Source organism: Cynoglossus semilaevis, chromosome 16 (genome assembly GCF_000523025.1).
Source record: "Cynoglossus semilaevis isolate Cse_v1.0 chromosome 16, Cse_v1.0, whole genome shotgun sequence".
NCBI lineage: Eukaryota > Metazoa > Chordata > Actinopteri > Pleuronectiformes > Cynoglossidae > Cynoglossus > Cynoglossus semilaevis.
This window is the reverse complement of record NC_024322.1, coordinates 6468881-6495871: the sequence shown is the minus strand read 5'-3', so window position 1 is coordinate 6495871 and position 26991 is coordinate 6468881. Positions and strand designations below refer to the sequence as shown.

General features: G+C 38.7%; 1 protein-coding gene and 1 long non-coding RNA gene across 2 annotated transcripts in view; both read left to right on the top strand.

Annotated features, from left to right (window-relative positions):
• Positions 1-2783: 2783 nt before the first annotated feature.
• On the top strand, positions 2784-11168 carry lnpa (limb and neural patterns a). The gene is made up of 13 exons (XM_008328308.3): positions 2784-2922; positions 3844-3913; positions 4056-4097; positions 5516-5703; positions 5791-5849; positions 5930-5970; positions 6842-6925; positions 7037-7088; positions 7175-7396; positions 8813-8918; positions 9144-9214; positions 9978-10133; positions 10243-11168. The coding sequence occupies exons 2-13, from the start codon at positions 3887-3889 to the stop codon at positions 10413-10415; spliced, it is 1221 nt and encodes a 406-aa protein (XP_008326530.1). The 5' UTR covers positions 2784-2922; positions 3844-3886; the 3' UTR covers positions 10416-11168.
• Positions 11169-17099: 5931 nt separating this feature from the next.
• Positions 17100-26991, top strand: part of LOC103391864 (uncharacterized) — a 21162-nt gene continuing 11270 nt past the window's right edge. Inside the window, exon 1 of the long non-coding RNA XR_522834.3 lies at positions 17100-17250. This is a non-coding gene — a long non-coding RNA (uncharacterized LOC103391864). The remainder of the gene's footprint in view (positions 17251-26991) is intronic.

Here is a 26991-nt window from a genome sequence, read left to right as displayed (position 1 = left end):
TGGATTTATGAGTAATAGCATAAAAATAGAAAAATATAATGTTGTATTTTGTATTCAAAAACAGTGTAGACTTAAATAGATGTTTTTGAACTGTGTTATCATCCACATTTAAACACCAATCTCATCAAGTCTTGAGACAATTTCTCCCCAGGCTGCTGCTCTTACTTCTGTGTTTCATCCATCTATATGTGTTGAAGGCACAGAGTCAGTGTTTAAAAATGACACCTTCACCTAAGCATGTAAGAGCACTTTTATGGGTGGTAAATTCACCTGACCTTTACTAGAACACATTCTTGAGTACAGAAATTAAAATACAATAATGCCATTATGATAACTGTTTAGGTGAGAATAAAGGCTTTGACCTTTATGTTTGTATATGCAACAAAGAAAATCTGCACAGCCACATGGTCCTCTGAGCTTTGCTCAAAGAAATCAGATATAATAGGTTGAAAAGTAATTTTAAATCACTGTAAGTCACAGTATTCATGTTGAAATGGGAAATGGGAAAGTGAACATTTTAAATGTACATATACATTTCCAATAGGAGAGCAGAGGTGTGCATAATGGTGCATAATAACATTGTGTCGTTACAAGGCTTGAAATTATGTTTCTATAGATTCAGACAAACAGTGACATTCATTCATGACCATATTGTGAAAATCTGGATTGATTCAGCATTATGGTCTAGACTGAAACAGCCCAACAGAGTAGAATAGAGTATTTTATATACCTGAACCGTTTTATACACAAGCAGTAAACATATCAGTATAGGATCAGTATTGGAAACTGAATGATGTTCCCTTCATCTATTCATTCTACTTCAGAATACTATCACTGATGCAGGAAAACAAACCAATTACTAATGCTGGAGGTAATGCAGTTTTTGAAGAAAGTATCTACATCATATGAATGAAGAATCCTGACACATACAACAGCCTGAGGTTTTATGTAGGCCAGTACTTACATGTCAAATTATGTAAGATATTCTCCAACACACCAACACTAGAACCAAACACCAAAGAGAAACAAGTTGCAGCTGCATTCTCCTACTATGTACCATGGACATGGAACAACCTCCAAAAAGATCTAAAATTACAAATCTTTCAGTAATTTTCCAGATATTTTATACACAAATTAAAAGTCTTAACATACACATCACCAGTTTACAGGCTGTGGTCATAAATGGCAGTGTCACAGACACTAACTGAACCTTATCATGTGTAAAATAAAAAACATGGATATAAAAACCTGTGTTATTTGAACAGCTTAGTACTGGTAATATAAAACACAGTTTTATGCAATATACATCATCAGTTTGGTCCTTGGCCTGAAACACATTAAAGACCCTTGCTCTGAAGATTTACTTGTTCCCCAGGGCTTAAGAATACCAAGCATTTGAGTGTATTTCTCCATTGTGATAATGTACCATGCAAAGAGCAAATTAAATAACCCTTCTTATGTGTCGGTCTCTAGTCGCCATCTCTTGCAGCAGTGACTCCATTGAACAGTTGGAAACAAATATTTGTGATTCTAGATGTAGCTGTTGGCCACTGCTATGCCTACAGAATGAGCAAAAAGACTTGTTTAACATCTAATCCAGACATGAAACATGTAGTTACAGTCAAATTCAGCTTAGCTGTTAAATTGCTAAAAGCAAAATGCTATGGATTCAAACCTGCAACCTTCTAGACAGGAGTCTGCGTCCTTAGCCACCACTTCGGTGAGCTTTTAATACATTTTCATACATACTTTTTAATTAAGCAAATCCCGAGAGTACATATTTGAAATTCAACTACATATAAAACCATCAAAATTGTTAGTAAAAGCTCTACATATTAGCAAGAGTTCATACACTGCATAGGATGTCAGTGGTGTTAATCACAGTTGTGTGTCCTACTCTGGGCCATGGCCTTTTTTTGGGTAGAAAGGCCTCATTTATAAACCCTTGAACATTGAGGTTTGAGATTAGGTTAATTGGACTCTTTTAAATGACCCATGTGTATGTTAGTGGTAAAGGTTGCTTGTCCTGCTATGGATTGGCAACATGTCAAGGTTCAAAGGTGTAACCACCCTTTTTAAATGCTAGCTAGGGTTGGCTTCATTTCTCACAGCGACCTTTTAGAGAATAAATGTGACAGTTAGGAACAACAAGTCAACAAATAGATAGTAAAGGCAGCCAAATAAATACCAAAAGAGGAAGTTTATTATACAAAAAACACAGAAAATAGTTCCAGCAAAAATTAAGCACATAGCTACTACACTCACGAATATAGCAAAAATATAAATAAAAACGTATGCCCTGAAATATATAATAATATATATAATATTTTTTATCTGAGGATAATATATAATTTAACCCAAATAGACAAAAAGGTAACATATAGGTTATGTTACACCACAACCTTAAAAAAATAACTAAACCAAAATAGTTACAAAAGACAGTGAAATGCAGTCTGTCAAAACATATAATAAAAATCCAATAGTGATTATAAAAAATTACGTAAAGACATACTTCTAAATAATCTATCTAAATAAGTGGGAAATACTTAATAACATGGTTTTCCTGTCAAATAAAGCAAAAATCCTTCAATTCCAACCTGAAAATGTACATATTTCACACCACAAGTGTCTACCATAATTATTTCAGCTTTTCTAGTACTGTCTCAAGCACGCTGTAACTAATACTATTTCTTGACGGAAAAGGGGCTTTAATGTGTCAGTTATGCACCATTGCTTTTCAAAGATTAACTGTACTTTCAGTGGCTGTATTGAAGTCCATTGCGAGCTCGTACAAGTCCCTGCTGTTAGTGGACACTCCCCCATTTGAACTCACACACACTCCCTCCTCCGTGTATGTTTAAGCCTCAAGACAGAACTTCGTGTTCTGCCTCAGCTGGTACAAATTTGGAAACAAGTCAAGAGGTACACAGTTCCGTCTCCTTTGCATTTAATTTTAAATCTTTCCTCTTTGAAGTCTTGCTTTTTTTTTACTATGCTCGGTCCTATTGTATGATATTTAAACTCGGGCTAAACGCGCGTTAGCTTGGTTAACACTTGCTGCTGTCTGTGATGAAGTTGAAACTGCTGAGTGCTAACGGCTAGTTAGCAACGGTCGCTGTCCCATTTTGACGGCGCTATTTTTAAACATTGCACTGGTAATTGTTGAATAAATGTTACATAGTTGTTCAGCACATGTTTGAATTTATATAGGCACGACCTGAGCTAATATGGCTTTACAATACCACTTGACAACGGAATAAGTTAAGTGTGCTAACTGCAGTTAGCAGAGGTTTAATTCCTGCTTAGTGCTGATGACATATAAATATTTTGCCTTTTACTCATCGAAAAAACATGTTGAATAGTTGAACAAAAACGTGTTGGTGAAGTTACTTTATTTATTAATGCATGTTACTGTGGGAGTGTTACGGAACTCTTCAAACAGGTACACACGTAGCTGCAGATGACAGAGTCTGATGTTACTGCCTTAATATGTGACCCCAGGCTACACATTGTCGTGAAAGCTTTGATTTAAGTAATTTTTGTCTGGGTTTAATGTGAAGCTCAAGTGTGGTTGATGGCTGAATTGTACAATGGAAACCAGGCCATGTTGTGATGTCACAATATTTACTGACAGTATACCAATATAAGTCACAATTAACTGTTGACCCAGTTAGTAAGCGCCACCAGGTGACAATATGTATGTACTGTATAAAACTGAAGCCTGTTTGGCTGAACACATGCTGAACACAAGTTCTACAAATTTGATTAATATCATGAAATTATATTGTAATACAAGACAATGATATTAAACCCATTGAAAAACTTAAATTCCTATGTTAACAGGATATAGGAAGAGAAGAGAAGGACTCAGAGGAAGAGAAACGCCATGGGGGCGATAGTGTCACGGTGGAAGGTTTGTTTTGGAATGTTAACCTCATATTCTGTAAACATTTCATTGTCATCGTCATAGTTGTGAATGTTCTCAAATGATAAAAATATTGAAGAGGCAGTTTATTATTAAAAGAAAATCACATTTTCTCTCCTTTTCTAATCAGGCTAAACCTTCCACTGTAGATCTTCTGGAAGCCATTGACAAGGTAGGAATGATCCAAAGAAAATTCCACGCTCTTGTCAGTCTGTCAAATGTTATAGTTTTATAAATTGCATGTGATTGTGGTTGTATTTACTGCCTATGTTGAGTAGGACTGTTCGGTTGTGTCATTGGAGGGATAGTTGGACAAACATTAAAAACAGTTAAGCTTCTGAGAAGAAAAAATATGTAATAATAATAATAATAATATGTTGTAAAGTATACAATTCTTCTAAAATTACATTCATATTTTTTCTCTCTGACAAAAGGCATTGCAGTTAGCATATATTAAATAATCTCTTTTATTCCTTTATGTGATGTTTTGATTCAAGCAAATGGTGTGCTTTACGGCAAATCCCAGGAGGTTGTCAGAGACGCCCGCAGTCAGTCAATGAGAGCAACCAAATGAAACATTATGAGTAAAAAAGTGACCAGAGGCATCTGTCAGCTTAATGTGCTCAATGATGTTTATAAAGACTACTTGATCCAAGAAAACCCACCATGTATTCAGTTTATATTTTTACCTAATCACTGCATGGGGTACAATGTGTATGTTGTATTTAAAATTTAAAAGGTCTATGGAAAATGTCTGGTTGCAAAGTTGGCTATAATTTAAAAGTCAGCTCATTGTTTATGATACAAAAACAGAGTTATTTTGCTAACATAGATCTGCTCATAGCTACAAGCTAAAGCTGATGCATCAATGAATGCCAAATCCTCATTTGCTGACTGATGGGGCTTTACTGCTCTTCTAAAGTCGAGCCAATGTTGGGCTATTTTTGAGCACCAGTCCTTGGAGTATCAAACGCTTTACCTACATATTGAGAGGGTCAGGTGGCATTACAGTTTCAGAGGAACTCCTGTTGTATGCATGCCTGTTATAGGGTTATATATTTCACAAACACACATCTGTTATGACGGAATCTTGTATATGAACCACATTTGCATAGTTACTTTAGACGTGCACACACATAAACTTGACCTACTGTGGCACTGAATTGGAGACCAATTTAACCAGGGCCTAGAGTGACAGACACACATGTTGTTTCGGGACTATAGAGTCCAGGAATAGGTGCTGTTCTACCCTCAAACTATTTTTGGACAGCTGAACTGGAACCTTGAGGCAGTGGTGTAATTCTAGACTGTTTATAAGTAAGAGACAAAGCTATCTCTGTTTCCGTGTGAAGCCCCCACAAAAAAGATTGGATTTTACACCTGTCTTTGGTTTGTTTTTATATAAGTCTGATTCCAAAAAGGCTATTTCTCATTGAATTTATGAGATTAGTTGAAACATAACAAGAATCCCATCGTCTCTGTGGAAAGTTGCAGAACAACTAAATGTTTTTTTAACTAATTGGGAATGAAAGGTAGCTATGGATGATAATGTTGATATAATAATTTAGCCCTTGTCTCATGTGTTGACAGGACATACAGGCTCTTGAAGAATACAGTGAAAAGAACCAAAGGCAGTTGAAGATATGGATCGGTCGGCTGCTTTTCTACTCATCACTTCTGTACTTGGCCACATGCATAGTTGTGTATTTGTGGTACCTCCCAGAGCAGTTGATGGGACGGCTTATATTGTTACTTCCCTTCTTAATATTTCCCTTGTTGTAAGTATTACAGCAATAATCAGTCAAAGCATGTTTTGCTTATTTTAGTAATGGTAAAAAAAAACATTATTTTCTATTCCTTTACAGAGTGTGGTTACTTCGAAAAATGCTCATAATGATTTTTTCACGAAGAACAGAAAAAAATAGTAAGACCTTTTTTTTAAACTATATTTTTTTAACCATATCATGTTATATGTCCATATCATTGTGTAACTTTGTTTTCCAGATGACAAATTAGAGGATCTTAAAGGACAGAAAAGAAAAATAGTAAGTGATTCTCTAGTCAAAATATCAAGTCAAATTTAAATTTAGTTTGTTCGCAAAAACTTTTATGTCAAAATGAACCGTAGTCGCCAATCATTTAGTCCACTATATATATTATTATTTTTTTTAATTATTTTTTTATCTGAGGATATTGTCAATAAACAGTGCAAGTGTCTTTTTTAGCCAGCCTTTACATTTGACCAAATATTAATATTCTTTGAAAAATGTTTTTCATTTATTATTTTTAGAAGAATTGATCAGTTACTAAATTCAGTTTATTAAAAATACTCTTTAAAGTTCACAGTATGTTTATATATATATATATACATATATATATATACACAATATATAACATTGAATTTATTCCATAAGGTAGGAAAATCTTCATAATTGCCCTTTTTTAATCTTTTAAGCATTTGCTGTGATATACTTGAAGTGGAATCTTGCAGAAACTCACTGTGTGATGGTACAGTGAGTTGATCATGTAAAAACCACTTGCTAATGACGTTTTAATTAATAGCATCGAGTGCTGCAAAGAAATACATCTGAGAAATTGCTTGTCACCCTCCGTCAAGTCTAATAACTTTCAATAATTAGGGCTGATGGATTTTCACACTCTCCATTATCGAAGTAGTGAATGCAATTATTCTTCATATCATATGTAAACATTCAGAAACATTTGGTGGCTAATGTTGAGTGAAGATGTACAATCTACTGAGGTTCCTGCTGGCCCATTTATTAGTCATTTCTTACACAGTAGACGAGGGTAAAACATCAATGTGTGTTTTTCATCAGGTAATCATTGACTAATTATTTGGATTTGGATTAATTAGAGTCTGGTCACTTACACTTTAAATCTGTTTTGGCTCTGCAGCTTGATGAGGTCATGGAAACAGAGACGTACAAAAACGCTAAAATGATTCTGGAGAGATTTGATCCTGACTCCAGGAAAAAAAATGTAAGCTGTTCTTTTCAATTATTTAATATAAGCCCATTTCTCTTGGTTTGTTGGATTTGTGTCGTCTATTTTTAAATGTGCTCTTTCCTTGTATTTTTAATATGCGTAAAGGAGCTTGAATCTACACCAGTTGGCCCTCAGATGACTCCAAAACCAGGACAAGGTATTAATGCACTCTGAAGAAGAAACCATTAATTTCCCCACTGTCCTCTGGCGTTCTGTACCAGCCCGCATTGTTATCTGTTTTAGAGCTGCGCCACCGCAACGTTATCGAGAAGACCCCCCCAGCAGCAGCAAAATCTGCAAGCAGTGCAGCTACTCGGCCTCCTCTCGCCTCTGGGCCCACCTATCCAGGACGAACTTCCCACTCTGCTCCAGGAGGACCCCCAGAGAGGAGCCTGTCGGCAATGGCGGCTCAGCAGAGTTTGATGAGGAGGCCCATGACCCCTGGAACACCTGTTCCAGGAGTTGGTGAGTTACGTGCACACAGGGGAACCACATCATAATGTGGTCGATTAAGGTATGATTTACTCTTCCTTTGCTCCCAGTGTCCCTGGTTTCTCAGGGCTCTGTGGTGTTTTGTCTGTAAGGGTGGTATGTGCTGTAAAGGGGCAAGTGTTACACTGCCAGTTTAACACACCCTTTTAAAAGTTCAAATTATTGATATCATTATAGATTATAATGAGAAAGAGCTTTTGATATGATGAATGAAATTTTCATTCATAGGCCAAACTTGGCCACCGACAAAACAACAATGGGAAATAAATAAAGTGGATATTTATTGAGGGTGAGGCTACGGCCAATCCTAAATCATCCGCTGTAAGCCAGCACACCTTGAGCATCCAGTTTGTCACCGAACCACATATGGAGACAAACAACCGCTTAAACTCATATTCAAACTTGTGTTCAGTTAAGACCTGATTAACCCTAATCTGTATGTTCTTGGAACTGTAGAAGGAACCTGGAAACCCAAGAAACAAACATGCACACATGAGTACACCATGAGTTACTACCAGTGAACTAACCGGTGATCTTGACGCAAGGCAAGATTGGCGGTTAGTTCACTCATCACTCTGCCACTGTAAGACATATTCCTCTTGCTGCGAGCATTAATAATTCACTTTACAGCAAACACAAAGGAGAGTTTCGGTAGAACAGTTATTGTATTCAGCAGACATCTGTGGAGTGCAGCGCCTTTGAATATTCAATAACATTTATATCTGGACTGCAAACGCTCAATACAAGATGCAAATAAGTGCAAACAGTGAAGGCAGTGTGTTCCTGGAGGAAGCTGCACGCTGTAATTGCCATGTGGAATGCCAACTGTGAGGTATGTGAGAGGCAGGATTACATTAACTGTGATTAATTAGCCAGACCTGCGTTTGTTCTCTGGGCAATGGTGCTGGAATCTCACTAAATGTCTTTTAATGCTTGGTGAAATTGCCTTTGGCATCAGCTGCACCTCACAAATGTTTTTACATGACTTGATGTTATCACCTGCTTCTGTCGAAAATTGAAAGTGAAAAGCAATTTGATACAAAGAGTCACCACAGAGTTTCCATATGTTGGTAAATTAATAACCAGCAGGATACTGAGACTCTGCCAAGTCTCCCAGAAATGACCAGTCATCTTCCTATGATTGCTCTTGATGTTAGATTATATTAATTACTGTGCTCCAACACAGTGGGGATTCTGCAACGTGCTTTGCAAGCGAGTTGAGCCTTAAATAGAAATCGTCAGGTTGTTTGTCATGGAGTGAGAATTAAACTGTGAATCAGTGGCTCAGATTTTCAAATAGCTTTTCCCCTGCAGGGAACAACCTGTTTGTTGAAGTATTTATTCTGAATGCAGACAGTGTCTAATGCCACTGGCTTTGCACCTCAACAGGAATGCATCCTCCGGGTCCTCCTCTGGCCAGACCTGTCCTCCCAAGGGAGAGAGGAGCGATGGACAGGGTCGTTGAGTATCTTGTTGGAGATGGCCCTCAGAACAGGTATACAGTTTCTGCTTTACCCTCATGTGTAATGCTGTATATCACATAAATGCACATCATTTATTGAAACCCATCCTAAGTATTGGTGACTGCAGACAGGCCAGTCAAGTATATACTGTATGACTGTTGACGTTGTTGCAGAATGAGGGCTGGCATTGACCAGAATCCATCATATTCATGTATTTGTTTTTGTGTTTACTTTGTTTTCTCTCTTTTTCTTCACAGATATGCTCTCATATGTCAGCAGTGTCTGTCCCATAATGGAATGGCATTGAAAGAAGAGTTTGAGTATATTGGTAAGATTTTGGCCCAGAGTGACATCAAATCACCACAGAGATTATCCTTAGGAATTCCTCCCTGATATCACATACTGAATTGAAGAGAATGTGGTACTAAAATCAGCACTTTGGTCTTTTTCAGGGGCTTTACTGATGACTAAAGTTATATTTTTAACCAGTCATCTTTGGTTTGAACTGTTTGCAAATACAAACTATTAACCAGTGTTTGCTTTTTTACATCTTACCTGTTTTACCTGTTAGCATTTTACTGTCTTTCTAGTGTAAACCAAAGGAATAAAAAGGTATCTGAAGGAAAAAATTAGTATCCAAACATTTTTAGTGCTTTGTAAAATTCAAATCTAAATATATTCCTGTTAGCTATGGCACCAATTGATGTGCTTTTATCCTGACTCTCCAGACTCCTCTGTGTACTCTACAAATATGATGATTAAAATAATGACTTCTCAAGAACAAGGTCTCCTTTTAGGTCTCTGTGTAAACAGGGTTCCCATCAGTCTGCTTCCAACACTGCGCTCTAGTACTTGGCAGTGTAGTATATCAAATCATCTTAAATGCCTCAGCCAGCACCAGCCCTCATAAGCAAAATCAGCCCAAGATTGAATATGCAAAGCAGTGCTGCACATCAATCTGAGACGTTTATGCATCTCCGGCATTCTTGTCATCGCCCCACTTTCACATATATTTATCTACGTCTCTACCTCAGCGAGGGCGATGACATAAACATAAACTATTTTGTGTATTTGACTTTGTGTTCCCTCAGCTTTCCGCTGCGCCTATTGTTATTTTTTGAACCCTGCAAGAAAGACCAGGCCTCAGGCACCTGTTCTCCCTGTGCCCGCCGGAGAACTAAGGATGCCGTCTGAAGTACCCTTCTCACCATCTGCTGCTGATGTAGACACTGGACCATCAGACTTAGGTGAGTTCACATTTCAGCAGATTTCACAATTATGCCTTAAAATAAGGATTCACCCATGAATATTTTCTTGTAAGACGAGACTAAAATGTATTGTTATTCCTGATTTTAGTGAAATCCAGGCTCGCTGATGTTTCTGCTCAGTTGGACACAGAAGAGCCTGGCTCACAGACGACAGCAGAGACAAATTCTGTGTCTGACGACCACGGAGCTGCCGAGGCAGAAGAACTGCCCTCTGAGAAATCTGAGGGGGAACAGGATTTGTCTGCCATGGAGGTGGAATAAAACAGCAGGACTGCCGTTTTAATCCGAGTCAGGCTTGAATATTGTGTTAACTAAGAAAACGCTGCAAGTTGGAATAGCATGGCAGCTGACACTCAGCTTCTAGTACACAGCACCCCGTCCTCCTCTTTGAGAATTGTTTTTATGGGTTCGGTAATGAATTAAGTATTTAAAAACATAGCACTAGCATTTGGTAGAAATGTCGTCTCCATGGTGACAGTTTCACATCCAGTCTGTTTACATATGGTCTTACTCAGAGCATCGATGATGCTAAGGTGTTTTTGATGCTGTATAGGAAAAAAAATGTTTTCCCCATTTTAATAGTTTTTGACTGAATTCTAAAATGTTTTTGCTGTTTTTGGTTTGCAGAAAACTATAGAAAGTATTTTTTGCGTGGTGGGAAATGCATTTTTATTTAACACAAACTATTTATAAACATTATTCTACACTTCAGTGCCTTTACGAACCCCTTTGCTTGGATGCTCTGTAGCTAACAAACTGTTTACACGTCCACGGTACTATAATAGCAATGCACATACAATACGTGTATTTATTGCTTGAAAGCAGGAGATTTATGTGGGTACTGCACACCTGCTTTAAGTGCCTTGTATATTTTAAGTCTCTGCCTCAGAGTATTGTCGACCCATTTACATAAAGACGATGAAGAGATGTTTTCACTATGATGGCATCTATTTGCTGAAGGTCTGTTTTCCTGTACTGTTTAAATATAAATATGAAATAAATATTTGAGAACAACCGTATACTCATTTGACTTAAAAACATGTCATTTGTTTTTTTGTGAAAGGACTATTTTTTTCCCCTCAGGATATCATCACAGAGGATGTTTTTAATCCAACCTTTTCATTGGCCAACCAATCTGAGCTTGTGATCATTTTATTTTATCCCATTGATCATTTCAGACAGTGTAAGATAATGGTGCTGACGCAGACCTGACCACTCTCTGATTGCTTGACCCTCTTCATTTGCAACATGAAAAAGTCATTGTGGATAACACGCCCGCCGCTCTCCGCCGGCCCATAACCCATCTCCCCTGAAGCTGCACCGTAAACTATGGGTGAGGTCAACACCCCACGTCTTCTATGGCTCTTGATAATGTATGTTTACAGAGACATGACCTCCTGGGCCTTGCAATGCATCAATGTGACATCGACAGTAACGCCTGATTCCACTGCATGCTGTTTGAGGTTGACCTCTGACAAGTGCCAAACGGAGGTAAAAAAAAAAAAAAATGGAACATCAATAGGACGATGTTTTGATTTTTTTTTTTTTTTTTTTTTTTTTTAACACCGTTGGGAGGTTGTGGAGCAAACACAGGCTGCACATGTGCATCATCATAAGTAATACATCACAAAACATCTCTGAAGCCTGTGCTCGGAAAATGTACGTCTGAGTAATATTTCTGATTCCACAGCATTGAATCATGTCTTGACAGTTTGTATTTTAAAGGTCTTTTTTTTTTTACACTATACAATGGTCCAAGAATTTCACACAAATGGTGAATCAGAAGTTGGTTTGTTGTTCATGAAAAAAAAAAGAATATTGTTTTCATCTTTAGTTGGACAGCTTTGTCTTTGAAAGTGATACACTTGGTCCGAATTATAGACATCTGTGTAGTGTTGGTGATTCATCTGGAAAGAAATTGAAGGCTAATTTAGGCAAAATCAATATTTGGGACGGCCCTTCAACTCTGCTACTGGCGCGTTTATACTTTAGTCTGCACCTAATTGACTGTCATCGCAGCCTAATATGAAAAATGCAGAGAAACACTGTTAACATGATGTGAATACTCAGCTGTTTCCTTATTGTTTGCCGTTGTCCACACTGACATCTGAATTGCTATCATGGAAACACTAATTGACTTTCAAGGATAACAAATGGCATACGGAGCCCCCAGTGTGGAGGTAATTTTGAGCCAGAGATGAAAATGTACAGTGCGGCTGTCCCAAGGTTCATAGCTCCTTTCACACTCATCCCTCACTGGTGCAGCGGAGGCCACTGGACTCATATTTATACTGATCTTTTATTTATACCCAGAAAAAGTGGCAGATAAGATACATAAGTGTTCTTGATATTGTGTTTTGTCATATCTCGCAGCCAAAGATTGAAATCCTGCGAAACAATTTTCTAAAGAAATGGAAGAGTGTGCCCTCCTGAACCCTGGAGGAAAATAACCCACGGTGCGAGGCAGAATATGAAACAGAGGCCCAGAATAAGTAAAACAGACAAGTGCACCAGGCTTGTCACTTTTCCATTTACTGCCCCCCGAGTGCCAGTACTTCAGAATTCTCCTCATCTCTGCGAAGACCTTCATCGTTATGCTCTATCTACTGTACTGAATACAAAAAAGTACCATATCAGACATAGTGTATCTCATAAAGAAGAGGGGGTTTAGATATTCACCACATTTCTGTCAATCACGGAGCTCAATGCAACTGGAGGAACAACAAAGTCGTGAGGCGTCGAGCGTAAGCCATTGTGCACCGGAGACGACGTAGAAAACACTGAGATGAGTGTCACAGAAGCAGTTAACATGCCTGTGATATTAGACGTCCCCACTGGTTCTTGACAACAGCATCATTACACAGTAATAAGAGCACAATCTTCTTCAGAGAAGCATTAAAATCAAATTAGATTATACAAGAGCTTGGCTTGATGAGCTGTGAGGGGCGACGCTTCCCCAGCTCTGGATCTGTGGCCATTACTGTAAAACTCTTCAGCTGCTTGGACTGGAATTGCCACTTGACAAAGTTGAGCAGCGTCTCACAAAAGGTCATCAGCTTCCGAGAAATTAGTTTTTAGAATCCGAGTCATTTGAAACCTACACACACCCTCGCCGACGGCTAGATTGGCCTCTGTTTTTTTTTTTTTCACCCTCATGTTCTCTATCTGTCAAATCCCAAATGAATGCTGCTGAATGCATGATGCTGGCAATAAAGCAGTGTGCTGTAGTTTATACCACGGTGACATTCAGGGATCAGGGAGCATTGTCATTCTCTGTCCTTTTCCTGAACTCATTACACCACAGAGTGGTGACATCTGCTTGAGTGTAATACGACTTGACAATTATTACAGCAAACAATCCACTGTTGTGCCTCGATTATAGACTCCAGTCCAAGAGCGCTCTGCTTTAAGAAGGACATCACAGACGTGGAACTATTTACAACACGACAGCAAAGATGCTGCAGGCAACTCCTTAACCACAGACCACCGACCCGGGCCGCCTACTCCTGGGACGTGGATCTGAACATTGTGGAGTTTAACATTGTTGTTTGATGTTTAAATACCAAAACAACCCCAAAAAAACAGTTTCAAATATATGGCAAAAGTCAAACTTTTTAACTGCCGCGTTGACAACAAGCAGTACTTCTAAAATCTGTTTTGGTGTTTTTGATTAAAAACATCTGAAGATGACTGACTGGTTCTAAAGTCATAAATCTTTGTATTAAACATGTCAGAAGTTTGGCATAACAAAAATTGCCACAATCTGACAAATATTTTGAAAACTAACTTTTTTTGACGTGGTAAGAAAACTCCATCCAAAGACCTGATTGTGCATGGTGAAAATCCACTGATTTGTTTTGGTTTTTTTGGGGTTTTTTTAACTACAATATTTTAAATCAAGTTAAATAATGTTCCCAACAGTGTGATTGAAAAATTCAAATTTCTTTTAGGACTACGTTGAAGCTTTTGTGTAATTGGTTGAGCTCCGCAGCGACCTTGTGAGGTCATCAGTCTTTGTCAGTGTCTTTCAGATGTCGGGGCCTTAAAACCGCGAGAAACTTGATTCAGATGTTTACCTCCCAACACAGTTACAGAATTTATTTGGGCACTTTGTGCTTTTAATAGTCCTTTGCATACGTAATTTTTTGTGCTTGACAATTGATATATTGATTCATTTTATGTTGTGCTTGGAGGCAACGTGCCCTCGGAATCGATAACATAAAAACAGGACCTGTTTCATTGCAGCATCATAATTCAATTACAGGACAGACCCGGGGCATTAGAGGTAACTCCCTCCCCCGCCCCCCAACTTTAGCCCCCTACCCACACAGCATTTCTTGCTGTTTTAGTTGAACATTGCACACAACTGGAAAATAATGTTTATTACTAAAAACAGACTGGAGGAACAGAGTGTAGCGGAGGAGGAGAAATAAAAAGCGGGGACAGAACACCCCTGCTACTTCCTCGCGCGGAAATCATACAAAGCATCCTGCAGGCGGCATGCTCATTTTATGGCTTCATCTATTACCGCACTGTCATTGTTAATTGTGTTCTTTTTACCTCTGCAGGATTCTCCAAATTGGCCCTATCGAATGTGACAGGAGGAAGAGCATTAAGCATCTGACAAGATGATATCTAAGTTCAATTTCCTACTCCTCACCTGATTTATACCTGCAGCAGATCATTTTCCTTTCTGTCATAAAGACCTCTATAAATCAGCGGTGCTTATGGAAGCACTACAGAACAGGGTCCCTGGATTTGTATCCCCTGTGTTTGCTATTAGGAAGCCATTACAGCCACATTTTCCTCCTTCAAACAAAAATGATCAAATCTAATACTGGCAAGATTAGAGAGATAAAGAGAGAAAGCGCTGGCAGAGCTGTTCAGCACACTCCCCTATCTAAACAATATGTTCCAAACTCAATAAAATACAGGGCTTTTTGCTGCTGACACCATTATCCATCTGTTTGGACAAAATTGCTGTATCATGGTATAAATCTGCGATACAAGTGACATATCCGCTAAAATAAAAGGGAACATTAACTGCTCTATCTTCTAGAGGCCATGGGACTAGCTGGCTATAAGCTCAGTCAAGTGTGATGGCAGTTATACTGTGTTTTACTAGACTGCAGACAATTATACTTTGCTCCTCTCCCCTAAGAAGACAAACTGCCATGGCTTCAGCTGAAATGATTTCAAATAGATTTTCCAAAATGTCTGTTGCCAGATTGCTTCCATACATTATTTCACTTAAATGGAGAGAAAAAAAGAAGGAGCAAATCCACAAATCAATCACAACAGCCCACTTTACCAGATGGAGAGACGGCAGCTTTCGGTGTGCTCACGCACACGGGCGCCCGTGCGCGTCCACCTAAGTGTTGAAGACCTGCGGGGAGGAACAGTTATGGAGTGTGCTCAGGCCCCGCGCGTGTGTGTCTCACTCATCCTGAAGATGACATGGAGACTGTGCTTCCAGTGGTGACCTGGCAGTGCTGTAAGAGTGGAATAATGTATAATGAACTGACCCGCTGACTCCTGACGACTACAACAACTCGCTCATTCAGCTAATGAGTCCATTAAGAGCAGGGAGTAGAACACAAGCGTGTTAAACTGTTACACAGCAGGCAACACGCGCTACAATCTCATGCTAGGAGTTCTGGAACTGTCTGATACTGATGACAGGAGAAGTTAAGGTCGGCTCGCTTTTTTACATCTGAAGACCTCACAACTACAATTTACTGTAGTATTACCTCGCAGCATAAATGCCACTGCTGTGACCACTGGACCACTGGCTTTTCTCTATGTAGTTTGCCGGTTCTTCCAGTGTGTATGTTCTTGTGTTCCAATAAACCATGTCAGATGAGTGTGAACGAAGTACTTGGTCCAGTGATGGACTGATCAGGCTGATCGTCCTACTACTGTCCCTCTGACCCTGAGAAAGATTAAGCATTAGCAGACGAACTAATCTAGGTCAAAATCATTAAAGTTTATTTATTCAAACACTGCTTTTAAATTTACATCCAGACTTATTACCAGATTTGGTGTGCTTGTGCTTTTGGGCATAAAGCACGTGTGTTGAAGATAATGCATTTCATGACCCGCATTTGTTTTATATAGTTCTTTTTTAGGAACAAGTAATGCATTATGGGTTGGAGAAAGTGACTGCCGAGAAAATGTTAAAAATATTAGATTGACTGGTCAGTCACTGACGGGCTAGCTGCAGTAGCCTTGTTTATTCCCTAAAATATGAAATAGTTTTACAGGTCAATAATAACATACTTTTCCAATAACAGTGTTTTTAAATGGGATCATACAAGACTGTGTTGGTGGTTGAAGTATTTGCTGCCTTTTCTTTCTCATTCAAACACAAACATATTAAAATGTGTATGCTAACATAAAGTTATGGTGCTTCAACATGGATCATGTTGAATTACTGCAAGAAAATGTTATAATAGCCATTTGAATTTAAACTATTTAAATCAAATCACCTTTTGACCATTGTATTACAGCGTCTTCATTCTACTTTATAGGGCAATTCTACGGCAAATACCGACAGAGGTAAACTGTGCTTCCGCCACAAAATCTACATAGTGATAAAGACGCTGCAAACGTTATTAGCCTATAGAGATTGTTTTCCTCCGTCCCTTCAGCCAATGAGAACAGTGGACAGTTAATTAGCAACGCAGGTGTGAAAAACAGGAGTCCGTATTAAGAAAGCAGCTTAGCCGTGTGGCTGCTAATTCTAACGTCTTGTTTACACTTCCCGCCTAGTTTTTACCTGTTAACAACACCGACATGGTAAGTGAGGAGCAATCATTTAATTCAGTAGCAAAGCAAATAAACAAACCTTAAAGGTTAACGATGTAAATTCTTACAGAATGCATAAACTCCTGGCGTCTTGTTTACACTTCCCGCCTACATCCATCCATCCATCCATTTATCCATCCATTTTCATCCGCTTGTCCGTTACCGGGTCGCGGGGCAGCAGTCGCCACCCAAATCACCGAACCAACCCCCGAACCTTCCTGCGGGTGACGAGTCCACTGGAATGTTCCTCGTCCTGTGCAGAAAAGAGAAACGTAAAAAAATCAACAAGGTAAACAACGTTCATTTCTAACTTTGGTGTGTTTTAAAAACATTTTGTAGTGAGTATGTAAAATTGTTGTTGTCTTGATAAACAATCCTGACTGACTGCAAATAGAGGATGAGATGTAACTGACGAGTTAAATTTACAAATAATTCAAGGCTCCTTTGAACAGCAGTCCTGCAGATTGCAAAAACAGAAGACATGTTTCCACAAAAGAACTAAAAATGTGATGAACTCAAGGTTATACATTTTTATTTTGATAGAATTGAACTTGACACGTTTACTTCCCAAGCACAGTTTCAAAAACACTATAATGTTATTAGAATTGAACTTGACACGTTTACTTCCAGCACAGTTTTCAACATTTTACAACATTAGACCGAATTAGAGGACATGCTCACGTCCTGTTGTCTTTCCAAACCTGAGAAAAAAAGTCATACCTATTATTTCACTGCTGCAACTCAGCATTATAGTCATGCATATTTATTATGTTTGCTCTGAATGTTTCAAACATCCATGCATGACTCAATCCATCTCTGTTTTGTGCAGATAGAGTTGAGATTGTGTGTAAGTGTTTGTGTGTGAGATAAATATACGAAGAAAACAGAAGTAAAAGTGCTACAAATACGCACAAAAAACATGCTGAATTGAAACGGCAGATAAATTAAACCTCTGCTTCACTGATTTCCATTTTGTAAATGAAAGAATTATTGCCTCCCCTTATTATTTATCATCAGTCTGACGTCCTCTCTGCATCGCCCTTGTCTCCATTCTGATGTGATGTATTGTCTGAATAAAAGTGGGCAATTATCTGCCTTAATTTTAATCGATCTCTGTTTGACCCACTGTTATTAGCGAGTTAGTAAAAGTGAAATTAAAATAATTCATTTATTACGGCACTGTTGCGGTCACGCAGTGCTCTGTAATAATGGGGAAAACTGGTTTGATGGAGAAAATGTTGAATATTGTTTACGGGATTTAATTCAGTGACATATTTAATGATAGCCAGTCACGATCGCATCATGCATGTAAATAATAATGATACTAATGAGCTATAATTTTAAATTTCTGGCTACTTATTGTACAAAGCCTGGGTCGTATGGGCCTTCTCTTTAGCCTTCTCTTTTGTTTGTCAAAGTTCAATAATTGTTGTCCTTACATTTTTTAATTGTAATTTTAATTTAATGTAATTATACTGTAAGCTTGCTGTTAGTATTATTAGCCAATTTTAGCTACAAGTATTGTTGTCTTTAAATACAGGTGTTAAGAATCTTGCTACCAGTATGTAAGAAATTCCATATCATGTTTTAAAACTACAGTAACACAAACACGGTGTACATACTCTACTGTCACTTGTCTTTCTCATTGGCCTCATTTATGCGAATTTTCTTCAGAGGAAAACACCTTAAAGGCCACGGTGAGACCTGATGGTGGACCGCATCCGGCCACCGGGCCATATGTTTGACACTAATGGTACAAATTACTGCAGTTAATTATACAGTTTCATAAATCATTGTAAACTAGAATGACAGGAAGCCAAACCTCAATGTATAGAACAGCAGGGAGTCAGCCACACACACACACACACGTTTACAAACTCTCTGTGAGGTTAGAGATTTGAGAGAAATGACAGTATTAAACATGTTTAATAGTTTTTTGGTGTTAATTACATCACCAGCAGCACGACAGCCCCCGACAACATTTATGAAGGTAATTATCTGAAGAAAGCTGAGGTAGAAAAACAATCCTGTGCCTCTTCTTTGTGGACATTACCCTGTTGGCACTGCTGTGCTGTGACTGTGTGCCAGATAGTCCTTTACAGGGATATTCCCCGTTGCCAGCCATAATTAATTGCTTTACAGTCTTCAAGGCCATAATGCTCATCAGTTATTAATTAGAAATTCATTTCACTGAATAAATAATGCTGATGATTGATGATGAAACTTGTAATTAGGTTCTTGGAGTAATGCACAGGGGAGAGAGCCTTTACACTTGAATCCAGGCTATTAAATACTGCTCTTTAAAGGGACTGCTATTCCTCTTGTCGTAAAAGTCGCGCTGCCACGGTAGCATCTGGATTTGGTAGAGCAGGATCACAAGTTGTAATTCAACACACGGTAGGTTATGTTAGGCTACCGCCTTCAACAACGTGTCATGATCCCCCGTGCTGCTGAGGCTGTTTTTGCTCCAGAAAAACAGAACGATTCGTTCCCACCGTGTCAGACGAGAGCAACAATAAGCTGCCATCAAGATCAAAACAACAGCCGACGGTGTTTTTTCACCAAAATTAAAACAGATCAGAGCTGCGTGTTACCAAAACCTCAGGGGTCTTTGTCTCTCTGTGGCACCATATAACCTAGAGTCCCTTTAAATGACGAGAGAGAACTGTGAAAACTCAAGCCATCTATGGTTCACTATTGATTTTACACACAACACCCCAGTGTAGTTGATAGCCTTTTTGATATATTTTCTCGCAACCACCAGTCCCTTTGGAGTTCTGCGGGAAACAAAGCAGTCAATACACACCTATTAGGATTTCTTGATCTGAGCCCATAAAGCTATGGTGTACGGCGTTCCCAGTGCTGATCGCATCATAATAACAGTGAGATCAAAAGCTATTATTTTTGGTGGATGAACCATCAACACTTTAATAGCTCTCTTTTTATTTATTTATTTTTTTTACCAAAAGCCAATTAACATGATTGACCATTTGTGGAGCGGAGGGTGCACAGTGATGCCCCCCAACAGCTGATGATGGTGTAGCCTCATCATGCAGGAATATTGTTACTGCTCCTTTTCGTCTGTCATCGCAGCCGGGGGTGAGCAATGGTTACCCACCGCTCCTCCTCTCTTCGGCCAACCAGTATCTGCCGTATTAGCAATTTATAATGGAGATCAAGAAGTAGTCAGTGGAGAATGAAGACAACTGTCTGCACCCATTCCTAATTGGCTTTATGTTCTCCTTCTGATAAATGGCTCGAGACTGCGATAGAGTCCTGCGGATTTCTCTGCCCTAATAGGCCTCAGTAACTGGATTTACTAACAGATCCCGGGTCAAAAAGGACATAGAGAGCAAAAATGTTAATTAATATCAATAATGGCCAATTATTAGTTTGACAGAGGGATCTAAGCTAGCTGTGTGCTCTAATGACTCCGAGCTAACTTGAAGGGAAACACTGGCAAATTAGCATAACTGTGTATGCACGCTCCGAGGAGGTGCCCAGCAAACATCTGTTATGTTAGAAATTCAAATAGAATTCCTATTAGTAACCCTGGCTGTGGTTGCATAATCAGTCATTCTTCTCTGGCCATTTTGGAGGCGCTAACAATGCCCCTGTGACTGGTAGGACTCCTCCCTTTGGGCTTTCCAATCAAATTTGGCCCCATGTGGACCTGTTCCTAACAACAGACGAGGCAACGTGGTCCTGTGAGGAGAGCTTTGTGCCCTGACAGGAGCTCAATCTATTCACCCATGACACATGACTGAAGAATGGAAAACATACTTTTAATTTGAATACTGCGAGTACTGCAAGTTAAGGAATTAATGTTTAAATATATCTCTTTGACTGCGATAGAAGTTTCTGTGCGTCTCTGTGTGTGTGAGCCTAGATGTGTGTGTGTTATTTGCATGTCGAAATTTATGCCATTAAATCTTCTCCGACACTGAATAAATACATAGCGTGTGAGAAGATGGTAAACAGGGACTTTATATTGAGGTCATCTGAAGGCAGCTACTTCTTGAGGATATTGAAAGCAGAAAATATTCTGCTCAAGAATTGATTTTCTATTTGAGGCAAATAATATGAGCTCTCTATACCTTATGGGAATAACTGCAACCACTGCTGCTCTAGAGATAATAGTGGGTATCTTGTATTTGTTGTTGAATGAGCAGTTCTTTGTTGTTGGTTTTTTTTTTTTTAATCAATGCCCGTTTTTATACAGAAAAGATTCGCCTGACGATAGGCATCACCAATATTTGTTTGCATACACTGCGATGAAACAAAAATGAAATAGTTTGTATTGTGGAGCTGTTAAGGCTCATGGCGTTAATCTGAACTTTTGCAGCAGAAAAGAAAAGATTTAGAGACAAAGCTACACGTTCATGGACGGAGGCTTCTTCTCTGGTGATTTAAATGAGGAATAAATGAGTGTAGGTTCCAGGGTTGCTTGGTATAGAAGGTCTTCTGATAAACTGGGTTCTAGTCCAGGGTGTGGCCTGTGTTGTTACTAAATTCAACAGGAATTCAAACGACGCCACTATTTTTTGGCAGTGATTTAGAAAAGCAGAGCTGTTTAAATAAATAAAAAGTGAGGAGATTGTGGTTTTATTTGGGATAATTATTATTTTTTTGATGTGTACATCCATAATAGATAGAGAGACTACCTGCAGAAAAAGCAAACAAATGCTCCTGGACTTACTTATATAATACATATTTGATAATTTATTGAAGGCAAATCACAGTTTTGGAGTAAACCCTGTTTGTTTCTATAACACTCCAAACATTATACATTTTTCATAACTCAATTTTTTCACAGTGTATTAATACTTACTGCATGGTTCTAGGTTTGATTAAACATAACCTTCAAATCACAAACGCTTTTGCAAGGGGAGCTGGGAAATGGTGCTCACAATAATGTCATTGCATTAATTCTTAAAGTAATATCAGTGCCCTGCTCTCTGTGAACAACCAGGAGAGTCAGTTGTCACGACTTACAACTGGACGTGACCTTCTCTGTTATAATAGGAGCTTGTAATTCCCTCCAGTGTAATGTCATGTTTGATCAGGGCAGCTACGAGTGTCCTGATCTTAGCCAGGCTCAGTAGGAGGTGTGGGGAGTCAAATGGACAACCAGAGGGAGGTTCCCCTAAAGGACAAAAGTGAAGTCATTTACATATATCAGCCTCACTGTGGGGCAATTAATTATATATTTAAAAACTCTGGATCTACTATTTTTTTATTCTTGTGTGATGTTTTAAGAACATATTTTCTACACAGATGTTCAGTTTTTTTCCTTGTGTCATTTTAAGTTGTCTTTGAATATTTCTTCTCTCAGTTTATTGACAAATACTTGGTTGATATCCCAGCTCCCCCTATAGAAAATACAATATAGTTTAAATTCACTGAATTTAATTCACTGTGCTGATAAGGTATTGGTTGATACAGGTTGATATTTATTTGTGTTTATAAGATGACACCTTTGGACAGACACATCTGAAACGGTGAACAGAGCAGTATGGACTGAGCTGACGCTCCATATTCTAAAGATTTGCAAAAAAAAAAGAGAGAATGCAGACAGAGGGCAGTGTCACTGCAGATGTTCACGCCATCACACTTCAATTGGTCCATTTAAAACAACAGAGTATATCACGATTTATTTAGTGATTTAAAATCCTACATAACTGTTATTTTTTTATTTTTAATGAAATTATTTAATTGCCGATTATTACAGTCAGTTGAATATTTTTTTCACTTTCAGTTTCTCCGCATCTTGAACAACTGTTTATTAATGATAATAAAAAAACAACATATGTTTGGTGCACAGTGCTGCATCCAACAGATTTGAGTACAGTATACATGAGTGGGCCACTCCATGCTTGCATATATGGAATAGCTTCAACTTTCCGCTCCTCTCCATTCGGTGGCCTCGGGTGTATAAATTTAGTTGATGGTGTTCGTTTCTCTTTCTTAATTCACTGCAGTCGGATTCCTCTTTGATGCAGTTCTGTTGTCCCCCAAACAATTGAAGTGGAGACAATGGAGGCATAATGATAGATCCGTGTACCCACCATCTGTAAGAGCAGCTGCTCCCTTGCATCTGTACAATATGCTGGAGCTGGGAGCCTCAGTAATCTGCATAATAAGGAGAGGGCTTATCTCAGTCTAGTTAATAATCACAAGCAATCGATGCACTTCATTCCCTCACTCCTGACTGATGGAGGGAAGAAGAAAAAAAATGCAGAAAAAGTTTTTTGGTATGTTAGCCGTATCCACAGTATAAGCAGGGGTCAAGGTGTAACGCACTGGTGTTGATTTTGCCTGGAGCTACAGTTTTGGCTGCACTCAATTTCATCTTTTCATGAATACCGTAATTACAGCAGAGCGCTGTGACTTATCATACTGCGTCTCCCATCCTCCCTCTCTCCCTGATAGAGTTTATAGCCTCCATAGCAATATGGCACCTCATATCACCAATTGGTCGTACGGCTCAAAGTCTGTGATAAACACATAACTCGTGTGGTGTTGATAAGGCCCTCGCCTTATAAGAAATGCTTTCACATGGGCTAAGATTGGTGCCGTAAAACACGGAAAAATTCATTGGAAAAATAACCTCCGCTCCGAAATGCCTTCCTACACACGACTGCACGGGGGTCATAACACTGCTGGAGGAAGTTGTTTTCTACGCGGCGTCACATTTCAGCTCAAGGAAACTTTTATTTTTTGTTCTTGTCAACAAATGTATCTATTAGGTTGTAGATGTGTTAACCGTCACCTAAAAAAATAATTTAACAGTTCCACTAAAATAAAAAGGTCTGAGATAATGTTAAACATCTGCCTCCAATCTTCACGTGGTAATGTAGAGTGGTAAAGTCAGTGGTTGGCCTTAATAGTGGTCGACAGTGTGAAAGAACACAATCTATCTATTGAATGTTCTTTTTGTGTGCCGTCCATATGTGACATCGAACACTTCACCGCGCAATTTAATAAATGCCTCTGGGTTTTAAGCATCACTACATTATTATTTTCTTGAACAGAGCCCTATTCATTACACTTGGTAATGGCTGCTAAGTAGGCACTAAATTGATTGGATAGAAAGTATGCAAAAGTATCGATCGGCCGAGGCTCTCCTCTGTGATTTCCTGTGCTTGTTAAATCAAGTTTAATGGTCTTCACAGTGAGATTAGAATGTTCCACAAGTGAAATAATATTCTTTGTTTTAAAAAAAAGTATTTCTACAGTTTTAATCTATTTTTTTTAATTGTTTTTTCTTTTTGAGTAACTGTTCTATGTAATGGTGGTCTTGTGGGGGGGTACACTGTGGTACCACTGGTGGAGGTCTACTCCGGTTTGTACGTGTTTATGAGCCTGACAGACATGTGATAGGAAAGAGTCTGTATGTAGATGCTCAGTCTGTGTACGTTAATGGATGGTCGCTAAACCCTAATGTCTTAGAAAAAGAAATCATTGAGCTAAACTAAAAATAATGATTTTTTTTAAGTTCATTACAATTAGCTACACACCTAGCGTGTAACTATATTCCTGAATTAATGTAAACGTCATCATATAAAAACCTGACCAGGGTCTTGTAGACTTATTTATTATTTTAATTACTTTGTGTCGAGATCATCACTCCTTCATCAGCAGTAATACACAACAAAACTTGTCACTCGTTTCTCAACACCACGTCCACGTGGACATGGAACATTCTAGTACTCCATTATGGAACATAATTAAAGCATTTAATACGCAACAGAAACTGACATGAATGTAACGGCTATCACCGTGTCCATTTACGGCTCTGAGTAACTGTGGTTACAGTTGTCGGTAAATGACTTGCACAAATGAAGGGAGCTCATTTACATGCGTACACGTGATAATAGTCAGGAATGTAAACTGTGCATTAGAAATTGCCAGCCACTTCCCATGGTTCGTGATCCTCCTAATTAAGCATGCATGATGTTTCTCTCCCAGCTGCTCTGCTGCTGAAACACACCAGGCAGGTGTACCGAGCCCCCAGTGAGGCCCGGGGAAGAGGAGTGTGTAGGAACAAGTGCAGGTGTGACATGTTAGGAGGAGCCCAGGTGCTTATTGAGTTATCAGAGGCAGCCACTGCACGTTTGATTTATCACCTGGGGTTTAGCATTGCCATATCAGAGCCACTATATATCAGACAGCAAAATAAAACATCGTGAAAATTACCTGCTGCACGGCTGCGGTCGTGATAACTTACATCTGAGACGCCGGGCGGACAGAGTGTGGCACCCACTGACACTGCGTGTGAAAAATTGACAATGCTTATTGAACCCGTGCGGTGACAACACACACTAAATCAGGAATGCAAAACCTTTAGCCGAGGCAAAGAATCACCTTGAATTCACCCTTTAAGTGTCATGATTTGTCACTGATTTGTGGTTTATGGTTCGTTCGTCTGGACTTGAATCAGACGGTAAAGTTACGGCCCAACACATACGTTTATAGTTCACTTGATCATTTGGTAAACCTATTAATCCATAAGGAGTTTCTTCATATTCAGTTTGACCTGAATGTGGCGCTTACCTTTGCATTCTTAACAGCAGCCAGTCACCGTGTGCACATAAAAGGTAGAAGATTTATGGGCTGTTTTTTTTTATTTTTTTATCCCGGACTCAGGCAGCATCTAATAAACAAGCACACTTTGCTTGAGGCTAAATAATACTCTTTGAGGTCCTGATTTACAATGCTGTGAAGGATTCATTTGTGGTTCAGCTCTGAGGCCCGCACCTCTGTGATTGGTCAACCGTGAGCTTAAAAAAAATTTGGACTCCCATCTACAGCTCACGAGCTCTGGAATTTCTAAACAGACAAATGTATAAATGATGTTGGGGTTTTATTCAGAGTTAATAGATGAAGCCAAATGAAAATTTCAGAGATGTAAAAGGCTTTTAGACTTAACCAAATCCTCCCCTGTTCCCTCTGATTGAGGCTAAACCGGCGGCTCCTGCAGCCAATCTAGTGTTCTTTGCTTTTCATAAGAAAGCTCTTCAGAGTATTGGTCCGCTGCATGGACCTCTAACACATCTGATTAACGAGAAAATCCCTCACTGTTTCAGCTCCACTTTCTCTTTAAAAATGCACATGCACATTGTCAAGTGACCAAGTTGATTTACCAAAACTATTTTTAATATAGAAAAATGTTTTAGAAATCCTAGTAGTCCATCGTGTCTGCTCTTCAGTGACCTGTCATTCAAATCAGATCGTGCCACAGTTTACACACTAAATCTCTCTGCTTCGTGGACAATTACAACACAGTTGAGTTTTAAAACACATTTTTCACCACTGCTCAGGTTTTTTTGTTCTGAGTTTAATACAATTGTATTTTTTGTAATAATTAATTTTTACAGTCAGGTTCCCTAAAATACTTCATGTAATCATGTTGTAGATCTGTTACCACTGTGAGTAATACAATTACAGTGAAGACAATTCTACTGTTTATCCATATATGGATTCTGTTTTCCAATATATCCAATATGCTGGAGAAATGGTGGAAAAAGTCAAATTTAAATTCCTGGTCAAGTATTTCATCTTTAATTATTTTTTTTTTTTGTTTTAGAATATACAATTTCAACTTTTTTATTCACTGGTGAACAATAACTAGTCATTAGAATGACATGGTTATCCATCTCTGTGCTGCAGCTGTTGGACAGACAGAGTTATTTTACAGCTAGATGATGATAATAAGGTGTTTTGTTGTTGTTCTTTATTCAGGAGACAGCCTTGGTTTATAGCATCAGATCTATTATCTACCTCATGACTGGCACAGAAAAAAAAGCATTAGTTTTTTGTGGTTTTAATTCTGGTCTAACAAACCATTTAACCATCAACGATCAGACTGCTGTTTTTTGTAATAAACTTGTATTAAATTGTCAAAGGGCACAGACAGCCCCCGCCCCTTATATTTATATGTATCACTCTCCTCTCATGTTGCAGCCCATACATCAGATGTTGCATTTGCAGAGTTTAACTAACGCTGCACTTCTGCAGGACGTATTTA

Bases quoted from the DNA above. Each gene is read 5' to 3' on its own strand.
- lnpa (XM_008328308.3), top strand. From the start codon at position 3,887: ATGGGGGCGATAGTGTCACGGTGGAAG. The intron at 3,914-4,055 runs GTTTGTTTTGGA...TTTTCTAATCAG, and splicing joins CGATAGTGTCACGGTGGAAG to GCTAAACCTTCCACTGTAGA. The intron at 5,704-5,790 runs GTAAGTATTACA...ATTCCTTTACAG, and splicing joins TTCTTAATATTTCCCTTGTT to AGTGTGGTTACTTCGAAAAA.